We start from the raw sequence: 15,339 nt of genomic DNA on the forward strand, positions 1-15,339 counted from the left end.
CTCTAGTCTCTAGAGTTGCTCAACTCTCAAGAGAGGGTCCAAGAACTAAAAAGGGACTTCATAACAAAACCCTAGCTCAAACTAACAAGAGATATGACAAGGTTATGACTTTATACCTCCAGAAGTTCCTCAAGATGAACTAGATGTAGGATCTAGAAGCTCAATGACACCCAAGACTTGGTCACCACCTTCTTTTTCTTGAATGCTCTCTAAAAGGGCCACCAAAACACTCTTTAAGCTCATGGATCACACTCACATGGAAATATTGGGTTAAGGGACGAAATGAGGCTATGGAGGCTGATTAGGGTTTGGTCCAAATGATATAATGTTACTTAAATAGGGTGCAAGTCAAAGAACTAGGGTTTTAGACATCCTCCACGTACGCCCCGCGTACATGCTCGTACGCCCAGCGTACGAGCCCCAGCCACCCGATGCCCTCACACACGTACGCTAAGCGTACACAAATGTACGCCCAGCATACGGAAAGGACCATTTTTGACAAAATTGAATCACCTGAGGGTGAACAAAGGAATACATGTATTGGAGTATTACATCTCGGTTTTGAAGACCTAGTTGCATTGTTTGCTTATTTCCTAAATATACAACAACCAGAATATCTTGATGCTTGTGCAAAAGTTTCCTAACATCCATACCAGCATTCTGTAATGTTGGATTGTCAAGATCATATTCGTAGACTCAGGAAACTTTGCTTTATTTTTTGTTGGGCATCAACATTTTCTTCACTATTTGGCATCAAGAAAGAGAAGGGTTATTGTCTTTTCCTTGGTCATGGTCTGGAGATGCATCCACATTAGAGGAGTATCGGTTTAGGCTCTTCAATCATCCAAAAGAAAGCAAGGAACCATTTCAACAAAAAAGGTCTATCATTCTACCATCTCTCTCTAAGGTTTTAGATTTTGTTGTGATTAGCCATTTAGTCATGAACTTGTGATCATTGGTGCAATATGGTGGTAAAAATTTTGATTTTGCTTCCGGTACATTTATTTGCATTTAGTCATAAACAAGAAAGTTATACCATTCTACCATCTCTCTCTAAAGTTTTAGATTTTGATGTATTTAGACATGAACTTGTGATCATGACGCAATAGGATGGTAAATATTTAGTCATGAACTTGTGATCATGGTATAATATGATGGTAAAAATTTTGATTTTGCTTCGACTATATTTATTTGTAAAAACCATCATATTCCAACATATACAAAATAAATGGTAAAAAGTTAAATCATCATTGTTATGATTAACAAATAAAAGTTGAGTCCATTACACAATAAATAAATAACCACAAAGCCATTTCTGTAATTTACTCTTATATTTATGTTCATACAGTTTCTGTAATTTACTCTTTTATTTATGTTGTTTATACTAAGAACATCGATTTTGTAATTACTGAAAAGTAATTTTACATTATATTATGTTTTTCTTTGTACAAAGTACATTTCACATTACTCTCAAAATGATTTGTAGTGTAACGCATCTTGTTTACTTCTGCGAATCCATCAACAATTGTTAAAAAAACAAATGGTTACACAAAAATATGTATAAAGATTGTTGACTTTTATCCATAGTACATATATACATGTATAAATAAATACGAATGCATACATATTATGTATCAATCACAAATTGACTTGTACCTTATGCATACTACTTCTTCATAGTATGTATTCAGGAACACAATACCAATATGTCATAGGTTCGCCCCAAGCTCAACTTGTTGGAGAAGTTCCAACAAACTTCCCGCCTTCCGCTTTGCTCTATCGGTTCCATTCTCCAATAATTCCTTCAAAACCTCCTCCGCTCCAAGCTCTTTCATCATCTTCATTCTATATTATACAAATTACTCACATAATAGTTCTATCAAAAATCAAAGACTGCAGAAAACAAAATGATGAGCCATATATTTTCCTCCTCCTAACAGATAGCAGGTAACTGCAATATCATGGAACATATATTAAGTATACATTACACTTCCATCAGGTAATAACATCATACATTAAACATGTAGTGGCAATGAACTTCCAATAAACCTATAGAATGAATGCATCACAGTCCCAATAAAATTCAACCGCGATCTACTCATCCCGCTGCCTACCTACATTTGTAGCTGTTACAAACCTAAAACCTTCCACTTCTGCAGGTATGGCACTTCCAATCTGAAAGATACAAAAAAATTTACTACTATACCATAATAATTCTTATTAATGAATACAATCCTATTTTTAATCCTAGGAACATTGCACCATAGATCATCCCCTGCCACCCATGTATACATAAATCCAGAAATACCAGAAACAGCAGCACTTTTTGATATATACGACACATTTCTCATCTGTAACCATTATATTTCTTGAATAAAACTATTGTTAACAAAATGAGTATCTGATTTCAGTTTTCGTGGACCACAAAGACCAATTTCTATTCCATCTGGAATACCCATTTTGCCCATCTATTTCCTTTTCAAGAATAACAACTATATAAACCTGGAATACCCTAAAATCCAAAAACTACTTGAACTCATAACCAAAACATGCTACTATTTACACACAGTATATAATATTAATGAAACATAAGGGGGGGCCAACTTACACACTTACACTTACATGATCTCAATATTGGAAGCTAAAAACTTTTTGTCCCCACTTCTCAGTAGTAAAACACAGTCCAAACTCCATTCAACCCATTTTGCAACATTACCCTAAATGAAACTACAACAATAAACGTACAACAGAATCAGCATTATCCAATCTTTCATACTAAATTCAATAAAGACAAAAAATCCATAAACACCAAAACAAAACACGTTTCTCACAAACATCCTTAATCTATAAAGAGTAGATGTAAAGTACTAATTATCACTTTCATTCCTTAAAACATAAAAGCATTACATTACATATGACCACGACAAATACGGTTGCCAACCCATTACCTATACACAAGAAACCAAAAACCAAAGAAACACCATTTCCAAAATAAACACCATACTACCATACCCATTTACAACCCCAAAAGACCATTCACATTCTAAAACAAAACACCATAACAACTACCTCCATAAAACTATCACCTTAATCCACATAAGGTCGATCATCATCTGGTAGTGTCTTCAGCTCCTTCCTCGGTTCCTCCATTCTCATCTCTGCTTCCCTCTTCAGCTTATAGATGGTTTGGATAGATTTCGATGCTTCATATGTGTTATCAATGAGCAGCTTCTCCATCCGCAGATAGTTAATATACGTAGGTCCCCGGTTCATATTTGCCTGTATTTCAGCTTTTGTTTGCTGGTTCAGATAGAAATCATTTTCAACATTTGCCAATGCAGTTACCTCCTCTTCCGTCTGCTTGATTAGAACTTTGATAATCTTTTCCATTTGCTGCGGCTTCATGTTTCTTCCTGCTCAATTTCTAGCACTGACGTTCGAAAAAAATGTGTACAAAAAAGGAGATATCTGGAATAAAGGGTAATCCCTTTACGGATCTTATAGAATCCAGATTGCCCTCCATGACGATTGCCTTCCTACACTTAATGTGGTCATCAATACCGCTGACGTAGATGACGTTTCCCTTGCCAGCTTCAACCTGTTTACCTACCTAAGTCGGCTGCAATTACCGCACCCTAATCATTCCACTTGACCTCGTTATTTTTACAGTTTTATCCACTAAATTTACCGGAGCGGGGTACCACAGCTAGTTTACTTTTATATTTATGTTTATACAATTTCTTTACTCTTATATTTATGTTAGTTTATACAAGAACGTCGACTTTGTAATTACTGAAAAGTAAGTTTTACATTATATTATGTTGTTCTTTGTACAAAGAACATTTCACCTCCCTTCCAAAACGATTTATAGTGTAAAGTATCTTGTTTTCTTCTGCGAATCTATCAACAATTGTTAAAAAAACAAATGGTTACACAAAAATACGTATAAAGATTGCTGATTTTTATCCATAGTACATATATACACGTATAAATAAATACGAATGCATACATATTATGTATCAATCACAAATTGACTTGTGCCTGATGCATACTACTTCTTCATAGAATGTATCCAGGCACACACTACCAACAAGTCATAGGTTCGCCCCAAGCTCAACTTGTTGGAGAAGTTCCAACAAACTTCCTGCCTTCCGCTTTGCTCTATCGGTTCCATTCTCCAATAATTCCTTCAAAACCTCCTCCGCTCCAAGCTCTTTCATCATCTTCAAACACTCAATATCACCCACACACACACACCACAAAACCGCCACTCCATTCTCCCGATTCCTAGGAGACCCCGTTCGAACCACCTCCACCAAAACCGGAATCGGATCGGCTTGCCCAATCGCCGCTTTCCCTTCATGATGACTAGCAATTATCGCCAAAATCGCTAAAGCCTCATCCATCATTCCACCGCTCGCGTCTTTCACCAATTCCATCAACGGAATCACGATTCCGGCGCGTACCGCTCTCACCTTGTTCCCTTGATAGATACATAGGTTAAAAATGGCGGTCGCCGCGTCTTTTTTCCCTCTCGGAGTCCCGTCTCGAAGCAAATCGATAAGCGGCGGAATCGCACCGGCCGCCCCAATCGCCACCTTGTTTTCGTCCAAAACCGACAGGCTAAAAAGCGTTGCCGCCGCGTTTTCCCGCCCCTCCATGGTTCCATTCTTCAATACGTCTACTATATCGGGTATGGCTCCAACACCCACGATTATCCCTTTATTCACCTCGTTTATTGATAAGTTCAAAAGTGCGGTGACCGCATGTTCTTGAGTCCGGTTATCTTGGGAAGATAGTAACTCAACTAACAACGGAATGGCACCGGCATCCGCGATGCAAATCCGGCTATCGGCATTCCGTTTCGCTAGTAACCGGAGTTCACCGGCGGCCGCCCGTTGCTCGTCGGAATTACCGTTTCCGAGTTTCTCGAGTAATCCGGTAATGGCGGTTTGGTCACATTCCGATCCGATTTTAGCGGTTTTAGGGTTTCTTGAGTTGCCTTGCGGTTGTGGCAACTCGATTCCGTTACTATCGCACCATAAGGCGATTAGACTCTTCAAGACATAGTTCGGTGTTAATGCTGTGTGGAGTAATGTTTGTTGAGTTTTTGGACATGTTTTGTGTCCAGCGTCTAGCCATTTTTGAATACAAGAACGTTCATATGTCTGCAAAATAGAGAGATTTATGGAAAGCGTAATATTCGTAAAAATGTTATTTTTCCAACAATCCATAAGCTTGTACACACTGCCCAATTAGGGATGTCAAATCTAGCACAATACCTGCCCAGTGGAGACAATCACAGGATCTTTCATTAACTCGAGTGATATCGGGCACCTGAAATCATCTGGAATCACCGGAGATCTATGCCTCACGAAGCTCAATTCATGATCAGAGGAATCAAGTTTGGGATTTCCAAGCATCACGAAATCATTAATCTTTTTAAGAAGAAACGACATTAACTCAAAGCAATTTTCAGGAATTCCATCGGCTGACATGACCATATCATGAATTGCAAGAGACTCTCTCCTAAGATCATTTATTGTCGTGAGATGCAGTTTTGCTGAAAGTCGTTTAATCATTTCTAGATCGGGTTCTTTTCCCTTTTTCACCATGGCCAAATCTGTTTGGAACTGTAAATCCAGAGACTCGATTTGTCTTTTCGCTCGTTTGAATTGTAGGTGCACAAGTTGTATCTGAAAGATTATAATTAGTTAAGAGGTTATAGACTTCAATAATGAATTTGCACAAGTTGTACACACCTGTTCTCTAACTTCCTCAGGTATATCGAATCTATCATAATGAACTTTGCACAATGCCTCTTCAATCTGTGCAGTTATTGCACGAAACTTGTCGGCAATTCCATCAATTTGCAGCGCCTGTGGCATAAAAGGAATAAGAAACTGAAATAAAGTTTAACCTAAACCCTACAAACTAGTGGGAGAGACGTAAAAAAACCCAAAATCCCGCATCCAATTACGAATTATAAGACGAATTAAATCACATAAAGTGAAGTACCTGAAAGGTTTTGCTTCCTCCATTGACTGATTTGAGAAGCTCCAGAGCCAAATTCAAGGCAATTTTCAAAGACTGTAACCCTTGAACATCATCATCAGCGTTAAGTTGTTCTTCGCTATCTTTTAATTCCTCAAATAAAGGGTTCAAAAGCTTCACTCTCCTCATCAAATTCACGTACATATCTTTTACGGCGTTTCTGCACTCAGGTAACCCTGAAAACTCCCTGACCAGGTCAACGAGTTGACTCACCAAATCACCCCCTTCTTGATTGGCCATTATTAGACCACCAAAATCACACGATTAAGAGCTCACAGAAACACTCGGTTATGGGATTGAAGAAAGAATGGGTATTAAAGGGACTAGATTCTGCAAGTGGAGACTTATTCTGGGTTTATGAGGAATTGACGAAATCCCATGAAGAATAATTAATTGTAAAAGGGTGGTTATGGATTCATGGTTGACTTATTAGTTTGGTTGAACTTGAGGAATAAGCGGAACAGCGAAAGAGTCAACAATGGCTCCAAAAGGAGAAATGGTCGATGATTTGGTGAAAAACTGAAAATGGCCACAAAGTAAAAGAGCTACGAACTGTTTTTCTTTTTGTTTTTTTCTATGGAAACGAGGAAGTCTTTTATTAATCAAGGTTGTTTTGTTATAACGAACATGTGGAAATGTTTATTTAATCCTTTTTTGTTTTTAGAGGTAATCCTGATAAAAGTTGGTGTTGATTTAATTACTACTAAAATGCGAATTCTGAAACACACAAATAATAATAATAATAATAATAATAATAATAATAATAATAATAATAACTGTAATATGCGATTGATCGCATCATCATCAATAACTTAAGTTGGACGTAATATATAATCATAATAAATATTCCCTCTTGAGTATGGCATCTTGCTCTTTTTTGGCAGCTTCCATTAATTTGGAACTATAATTAGACATAAAATATATTCATAAAAAGATATTTCATAGCTGAAAACTGATAGTTAACAGTTGAAAATTAGTAATTAGTAGCTTCAAATTGAAAGCTGAAAATTGTACACTTTGTAGAAATGTTCGACAAAAATAGTTACAAATTTTAAAGCTTGTAAGACTACATAAAAGCTAAAATCAAAAAACTCTTAAAAGCTAAAAGTTACTTGAGATAATTCCAAGATTATCAACTTTTTGTTTAAAACTTAGGTTTTTCTTTGTTATCACTTCAGTTCTTCATATCGTTATCTTCTATCAACAAGTGAGTTATTCGAGTAGCTATTGAAGTTAAACATTTTTGCAAATTCTTTCAAAAGTGCTAATGCAGATTTAAATACTTAGTGATCAATTATTGAAGATTGTGTCAGTGTCGACACTTCACACGTGTAGACTCTAGGTAAGAAGTCTACATTTTGGTGGTTTGGAAAAGAAAAAGACACTTCCATGCTTTAGCACTTTTACATCACCAAAAACACATGAAAATCATTCATATAACAAGAAGCATTTTGTTTCTTATATCAAGTTCCAAGGAGACCAACAAATAATCATTTTATTAAGCTCAAGACCTCTTAGTAATTTATGAGCAAATCCCAAACAAAATGTAAAATCTCAAGCAGAATGGCATCATAGTGAACTTTACAAACATGTAGCACAATAAAACAAATAAGTTTTAACATATAACATGAAAAAACAAATGACATCTCAAAAAGCATATAAACAGAAAGCAGAAATGATATGATGCCAAATAACACCACCAGGACATGGATCATAGACTGTTGACATTCGGTAATGGTCATCATCTCCTGATTGGGCTACTCGATGCAAGTTACAAGCTCCAATGCTCATAGTACAAGTTGAATAAGCAAAACCCCCCAAAAAGGAAAGTCAACCCAACTTCTCCAAGAAAGTTTCGGTCAAGGTATTACCATTTATGATCTTTGTTGTCCCTATAATAATATCGTATGCCATCCCTTCCTGCAAATAATAAAATAACAAATATTTTATTATGCTGTAGTGATTAAATTATTATACTTTTTTAACCGGTTAATATATATATATATATATATATATATATATATATATATATATATATATATATATATATATATATATTTATCAATTACACGGTTTTGGTTTCGGAACAAAATACAAAAGTGTAAGGTGTTTATACTTTTTGTTGATCTAGCCACTAAACTATTATCATAATAATCAGAGTAAATTACAGAAATGGTCCCTGGGGTATACTGAAATTCGCACTCTGGGTCCAAGTTTCAAAATTTTGACAAGGACAGTCCTTCAGGTTTAATTTTCTTACATCGGGGGTCCATCTAACTAACACCATTAAATAAACTCCATTGAAGCCATGCAAAATGACCAATTTACCCCTCATTTTGTCTTTCTCTTGTTTTTTTATATCTACATATTATAAGTATAAATAAAAACAACATGAAATAATAAAAAATAAAAATAAAAACCATTCATGTTAGTCATTTCACATGGATTTAACGAAAAGACTAGTGGCACCCAACACACTCCTCAACAGAAAAGACAAAATGAGGGGTAGATTAGTCGTTTCACATGGATTTAACGAAGTTTTTCTAACAGAGTTAGTCAGAAGGACCACCTATGTAAGAAAATTAAACCTTAAGGACTGTCTGCATCAAATTTTTTATACTTGGACTCAGAGTGAATTTTAGTATACCATAGGGACCATTTCTGTAATTTACTCTAATAGTCATGTAAAAGTAATATTTATGTGGCTAAGTCAATAAGATGGCAGAAGTACATTATATTTTTTTTTCCCAAAATGGGTATCCAAGAACATTATTTTTTTTTTAAATTGAAAAAAGTAAAATGGTTTAATCAGTCCAGAAAAAAGTTAAGTGGCTAAATCAGTAAAATAGTAAAAGTACAAGGACTTTTCTGTAATTTGTTCATTCCTGACCTGAGAGCTGAGAAAGCGAAGTGCAGAAATCTCTGCAAATGTTACCCCTCCAACAAAGACAACTAGAACAAGAGATCGCCTCCCATCTTGTACTCTGAGATATATATTAAAAGGTAAACCGTATATGAAAAATTAACTACACCATTGTACTCTGAATAAATCTACAAAATTATAGCATTGTAGTTTTAAGTTCTTTTCTTATTATGATTATTAGCACCTTATACCTTGAATAATCTACCTAATTATAGTAGTAAATATCTCTTTGTATTTGGAAGGAATTATTAATATTATAGCAGTAAAAAGTTCTTTTGTATTTGGATGGAATTATTATTATTAGGAAGATTTTTCAAAGTACAATGCTGTAATAGGAAGGAGTGAAAATATGATGCTATAATATACAAATCAATGAAAGTACATTGCTATTTCTTGCATTTATCCCAATGTTTCATAAGCAAGGATGAGGAGTCAGAGAACGTACTTGTCCATGTGTGAACCCCCTGGTAGTGTATCAAGTGTACCATTTGCAAATGCACTCTGTAGCAAAGTGGTCAAATAAGTTAAATAATTATTTTTATACAAAAAAAAAATGAGAAAAGATAAATCACAAAGAAAGGAAACATATTGTAACCCTTTTCGACTCTGTATGTGTGCCAGGCAACAGCTTTAATATTTCTTCAAGGGGACGCCTAAAAGACCATATATAATTATATAATATATAATACACATTCATATATCAGATTGCTTTAAAAAAAAAAACAATAACAATACAATAACAGCCTGTAAAGAGCTGTACGACATGACATGACATGACAGTACTGTGTTTGATGTGGATTGGACTGACAAGACATGACATGACAGTCTGTAAAAAGTTGCCACATACGACATGACCGACAAGATAGTACTGTAAAAAGATGCCGCACGGTACTGTGTTTGATGTGGATTGGACTGAGTTTGATGACATGATAGTACTGTAAAAAGTGAGAGTATTGTGTTTGATGTGGATTGGACCGAGTGTGTGACACAAAAAATGACATGTCATTTTTTGTCCTATCCAAAAAGGTGGGACAAAATGGGATGGGTACTCGGTTATGGATCTCTTGTACGTGTAAAAGACTAAAATACCCTTGTCATCCTAATAATCAAACATTGGAGAAATGAAATGAAACTGACCATCCAGATCGAATTGCATGTTGGATCAGTCGAATACTGAGAGGAGCATATCCAGAGAAAACATATGACACGTCTTTGGGACTACCACCAAAAGAAAGAAGATAATTGTAAGTAATTGAATCATACAATAACTAGAAAACCAATCTTCATTTCAAAATTTACCAAAATTTGTAAACCACTTGCCAAAATTCAAATAAGTTTTCATATTCCATAAGTAACTTATGGAAGTATTGATTCAAACAAGAAGAATGAACTTAATAAAGGGTTAAATGCTTGTTTATGTAAACTGTAAAGACATTTCACCTTTTGTTTCAATATTATGCAACAAAGTTGCTTTTTACACAAACTATAGAACCATGTTTCATTTTAGGATCAAAATATGCAACACGATATATTTTATTTGTAACAAGAACGTTTCATTTTTTTTTCACAATTTATGAAATAACACAAATTGTAGGGCAAAAGTATGCAACATTTTAGGTGGGAACTGGTTCAAAAACTTATTTATGCAAACATTGTGTCATGTTTTTATCAATTTATACAACAATGTTTCACCTTTTCACCAATTTTAAGCAACAATTGAGATTGATATTGAGCATATAAATACATTACTTGGTTGTATCAGTATCTTCAACCACAAGGTTAAGAGCCCGTTTGATTAACAACCAGTTGCTTTTTCCCTCCTTCACAGGACACGAATGAAAATAAAATTTATCAAAAAAAATAAATAAAAATTAAAAAAGGAATAAGAGCATGTTAGCAAGAGGTACAAAATAAACCTGTTTCTTAACCAACCCAGCTTTTTCTAAATTATTAAGAGTAGCTATATGCTCAAATCCATAGCTGTGAAGAATCTCTCTCCTATAAATCAGGAAGTATAAAAGAAGTTAAATATGTCTTCACATAATAGCAACAACTTCTATTTTATTTTTATTTTTTTGTTTATATGAAGGAAACCGTATTCTAGCCTTAATTATAGATCGAGTAGAATCTTCAAAGTAGGATGATGTAAAAGTTAAGACAAAGAAACAAAAGTAAGATCTACTCTAATAAATAAAAATCTTTTTTGCCAAATGTCACACTCTAATTCATTTTGCCACATACATTTTGTGGTTGTTTTAAATTAAATTTGTTTCCGTATGTCATTTTATGGTTTTTTCTGTTTTATTAAATTCCACATAGTATTTAAATGTAAATGAATATCAATTTCATTAATGCAACTTTCCTTCTAACTTCAAATTTCCCAAATTGAAACCCAATTATTTCCTTTGTTTATTTATTTAAATTTAAAAGAGAAACGATCATTTCAATTTCAATAATTCAATATTTTTCTTACTTTCATTATAAATTTAAACTTCCTAAATGTTTAGACATTCATATTTAACTGTTTTTTTAATAAACCACAACTAGTGACATAATAAAGTAAACAAATCAATAAAATATAATATTTTTTATCCTGACCTAATATAGTCAAAGTTTCTTTTTGGTAAACCAGCATTGGTAACTGAAAGTAAGATAAGTTGTCTAAGGACACTAACAAGAGGCTCCTGCTTATGAATCATCTCTTCAATGTAATCCAAACATCTATAAAACATAAAAACAAATAATAATTTATTGTATATTATAAATAAAATTTGAAATAAATATTATTATTCAAGCTTACATGTCATAACTCTCAGCCTCAACAATAGTGTGCTCCATATCAAGTCGCCCAAGAAACGAAGGTTTTGAAGTAAGTGTGGATAAATGTTGAGCAAGATTAATGTGCCTCTAAAGAGTCATTTGATGAATTAAAGTTTAGAAAAAAAAAATTATAAACTAAAATGTTAATATAAAAAAATAAATAAATAAATAAAAGAATTCAAGAAAGCACATACAGTCATTTCTGGCAATGAGTTGAGCTTTTTGACAAAATCTTTCAACTCAGATACTGTTTGATTCTGATATCACAATAAATAATAATAATAAATAAATAAATAAACAACCACCATATAATCAATCACAAATATTTTTGTGTTTAACCCAAAAATAATACACATTCTTTAAATATTCGGTTACAGTTTTAATGATTATTTATAGTTTATACTATAAAAGGATGAAATATGAAAAAGGGAAAATTACAGAAAAACCATTTTATTTTGGGCAATTTGGCAGTTCAACCACTTATACTTTTTTTTTTTCCAATCAAACCATAAAAGTTGCAGAGGTCAAAATGGGTAATTTGGAAAAATGTCTGAAACTTTTATAATCATTTTTTTTTCCAAGAAGAATTATTGACTTACAGTAGTTTGCATCTCCGTGTAGTCTTGCTTCATGGATGTTGCTTTTTGTCTTAAAACCTGCAATCATACTGCAGATGGCAACTAAGAGAGGACCTCTAAGGCAGATATAATTAAAGTACAAAGGGGTATTTTAGTAAATACGTATAGAAACGTATACATAAAACTATACTTGCATACAAACATATATAATATATATAAATCATGGTTATTATAGATCAACCTGGACAACAACTTCAAAGTTAAGATCCCGAGTCTCCCTGAACAGCTTGTCACTGAAAACACAGGGGTAAATCAGTAAATTTACGAAAATAGCAATGTATTTTTGTTTATTTGTGTATTATAATTTATAAGTTATAGAGCAAAACATGCATACGTTGAATTAAGAGGAACCTTCATCTTTTTCCCATCTTGTTGGTTAGCACCCATGATTGATGCATCTATCTCCACAGCACCATTATTGATGTGTAGAAACTGAAAAAATTACAAGGTAGAAAATTAAGATGGGTAAAATGACGGAAATGCCCTTACTAGAACCATGTGTGTTGGGCACATGCCATTTATATCAAAGATTGTTAATGGTGTTAGTTGGTTTCAAGGATATAATTGATATGAAATTGTAAGTCTAAAACTAAGAGTGAAAAAAGAAAAAAAAAAAAAAAAAAAAAAAAAAAAGATTGGTGGATAAAACATGCAAATTGACTGTAAGTTCAAGGACTAAATTTGTAATTTACCTCGTCCAGAAGCCCTTCATATGTTAATTGAGTACACATAGGAGTCACCATATCCAACTGAAACACAACAACAATCATGCAAGTTTGAAAATGAAAAAAAAAATTATAATATATAGGATTATGGAATTAAACATTATGAACAAGAACACTGAACACCTAATTAATCGAAATATAGAATAAAACTATCACAAAAACAATGACAAGAAAAATAAAGTGATGAAAATTAGGAGTATGGAATATGAATATGCATTGAAAAATATAATAGGAAAAATCCTTGATGAGGAAAATACTTTTCATAGATCAGATGCACTTTTTCATCTATCAAGAAGTTAATAAACTTTTTTCTGTTGCAAAATAAATCAGATTATTCATTTTAGGAATTGCATTGCATTTTAAGAAAAGAAAAGTAATTTAGTACAGAAAAATTACCTCTCTGTCCAGAATGATAATGGTATTTATCTCAGGGACACCTGTCTGCAGTTTTAGAAGAAAAATGAGAACAGTTGCTATTTGACAAAGGGAAAATTACAGAAAAACCATTATAATGGTTTTCTGTAATTTTTCCTTCTACAAGTAGAAAGTATTTCTCTCATGTATTACTTACATCAGTTGAGCTAACAGGCTCTTCAGCTTGCAGACGATTAAGCATGTCAGCAACACGTACAGATGCTTTCCCTTTTGCCCTAACATTTGGTATCAAACCAAAAGAGAACTACAAAAAACACAAATCTCTAAAATTGTATGATATAAATATATAAAGTTAATAATAATACTTCACGTAAAAAGTCAACTAAACCTCAAGCTTGTGGATGGCTTTGGCAATATGCCAAAGAGAGGTTGTATCACCATCTGTTACACATTCCTGTTAACAGAAAAACCATACACACAAAGTAAATACTAAACACTCTTAATTGAAGGAATTACAATTGCCTAAAATCCTAATGAATGTAATGATTAATGAGTAATGATACATACTTTATAAGATGAATCGAGTTCAAACGATAATATATCCTCATCAATTGGAACAGCATACAATGGGAACTCCCCAATAGTTAATAGATTATGAACTTTTTCATCCTCAAGAAGCTGCAAAGTGAATAATTGGCTTATAAATATCTATATACATAATCAATCAAGAATTTTGTCAGGTATTAGAATAGCTTACTTTCTCACATGCAACACCCCTACGAGGAACAAAATAGAGAAAATACTCCCTTTGAAGCCCTTTTGAGTTGTCATTGTGGATATGTGAAGAAATAAATTTCATCAAATGAAGCTGAGTTTGTACAAGGTAAACCACTTTTGTACAGGTAGTCTCGAGTGGATCTTCATTAAGATAAAGCAGTTCAGCCCCATGTTCCTGTTTATGTAGCATTGACAGTTACCAGATAGATAACCTATTAACCCTAATTATAAGACGCATGAAATGAGAGAAATTGGAGTTGACTTGCCTTGAGGACCGAAGTCTGGACGATCAATGACAGGGAACCACCTAGTTTCTGATCGATGACCAAACACTTTTTCCCTCGAATCTATGAGTATGTCATCGAAAGCAAAATTAAGCTAATTGCGTTTCAATTTTATCGGTTACTCATTCATTATAATGATTTAATAAACGGTACGAATTACACTAAATTCGTATGATAATGATCGAACTGAGTAGAATTCGGAGTATGCGAGTGAAGCTTACATTTTTTAGGATTGTTATGAGCTCTTTCTGAGACTGATCTCTGTAATTGGAAAGAAATCAAATTACAAACTGGTGTAAAGGTGAACACACACATTTACACCTAAAGTGAAGCGCATAACTTAACCCATTCGAAGGAAGCTTACCTTATAGGAGTCAAATTGATAGGTCCGTTCTGTAAATTGGGAATTTGAGCCATTGATATCCCCTTTTACGATCTGTGTCCCTCCGGTGTGATCAGAGCAAAAAGTAATTAGGCGACGAGCAGACGAAGATGAAGAACAGATTAAAGGCTTTAGAATGGGCTTGTTAAATTCTGGGCTTTGGAAGCCCGATAAGTTACAAATGTAGCACATCCATGTTATGTGATCCATGTTATGTGATGTGAAGGTGGATCGTAGGAGCATCTTTTTTTAAATAATAATGTAATTTATACATTTAAATTTAAATAAATAAATAAATAAATAAATAAAAAAAGTGGGACCTCCTTAATAATTTTTCAAGTACCTGCATTATCTATTTTAG

At 33.6% G+C, this 15,339-nt stretch overlaps 2 protein-coding genes across 2 annotated transcripts; both read right to left on the reverse strand.

The window, feature by feature from the left end:
• Positions 1-3,929: 3,929 nt before the first annotated feature.
• On the reverse strand, positions 3,930-6,595 carry LOC145073046 (U-box domain-containing protein 14-like). Its single transcript, XM_079019591.1, has 4 exons — positions 6,019-6,595; positions 5,763-5,879; positions 5,283-5,696; positions 3,930-5,168 (listed from the first exon to the last, which is right to left on the reverse strand). The coding sequence occupies exons 1-4, from the start codon at positions 6,292-6,294 to the stop codon at positions 4,095-4,097; spliced, it is 1,881 nt and encodes a 626-aa protein (XP_078875717.1). The 5' UTR covers positions 6,295-6,595; the 3' UTR covers positions 3,930-4,094.
• Positions 6,596-7,531: 936 nt separating this feature from the next.
• Positions 7,532-15,116, reverse strand: ATVPS33 (Sec1/munc18-like (SM) proteins superfamily). The gene is made up of 22 exons (XM_079019706.1): positions 14,961-15,116; positions 14,818-14,857; positions 14,579-14,659; positions 14,293-14,487; positions 14,103-14,213; positions 13,924-13,989; positions 13,732-13,839; positions 13,557-13,601; positions 13,128-13,184; positions 12,770-12,867; positions 12,617-12,668; positions 12,397-12,453; positions 11,992-12,054; positions 11,778-11,884; positions 11,576-11,698; positions 10,894-10,975; positions 10,727-10,797; positions 10,115-10,195; positions 9,573-9,630; positions 9,423-9,478; positions 8,945-9,038; positions 7,532-7,974 (listed from the first exon to the last, which is right to left on the reverse strand). Exons 1-22 carry the CDS (start codon positions 15,011-15,013, stop codon positions 7,885-7,887), a joined length of 1,788 nt encoding a protein of 595 aa, XP_078875832.1. The 5' UTR covers positions 15,014-15,116; the 3' UTR covers positions 7,532-7,884.
• Between the last annotated feature and the right edge of the window lie 223 nt (positions 15,117-15,339).

Source organism: Lactuca serriola, chromosome 9, assembly GCF_051521515.1.
Source record: "Lactuca serriola cultivar US96UC23 chromosome 9, Lser_US96UC23_V15, whole genome shotgun sequence".
Lineage (NCBI taxonomy): Eukaryota > Viridiplantae > Streptophyta > Magnoliopsida > Asterales > Asteraceae > Lactuca > Lactuca serriola.

Coding starts and splice junctions, on each gene's coding strand:
- ATVPS33 (XM_079019706.1), bottom strand. CDS start 15,013: ATGGCTCAAATTCCCAATTTACAGAACGGACCTATCAATTTGACTCCT. Junction 14,488..14,578: donor TCCAGACTTCGGTCCTCAAG/GCAAGTCAACTC, acceptor CTACATAAACAG/GAACATGGGGCTGAACTGCT. Junction 9,039..9,422: donor GGGGGTTCACACATGGACAA/GTACGTTCTCTG, acceptor TATATATCTCAG/AGTACAAGATGGGAGGCGAT.
- LOC145073046 (XM_079019591.1), bottom strand. CDS start 6,294: ATGGCCAATCAAGAAGGGGGTGATTTGGTGAGTCAACTCGTTGACCTG. Junction 5,880..6,018: donor GAGGAAGCAAAACCTTTCAG/GTACTTCACTTT, acceptor TTTATGCCACAG/GCGCTGCAAATTGATGGAAT. Junction 5,169..5,282: donor TGATTGTCTCCACTGGGCAG/GTATTGTGCTAG, acceptor TCTATTTTGCAG/ACATATGAACGTTCTTGTAT.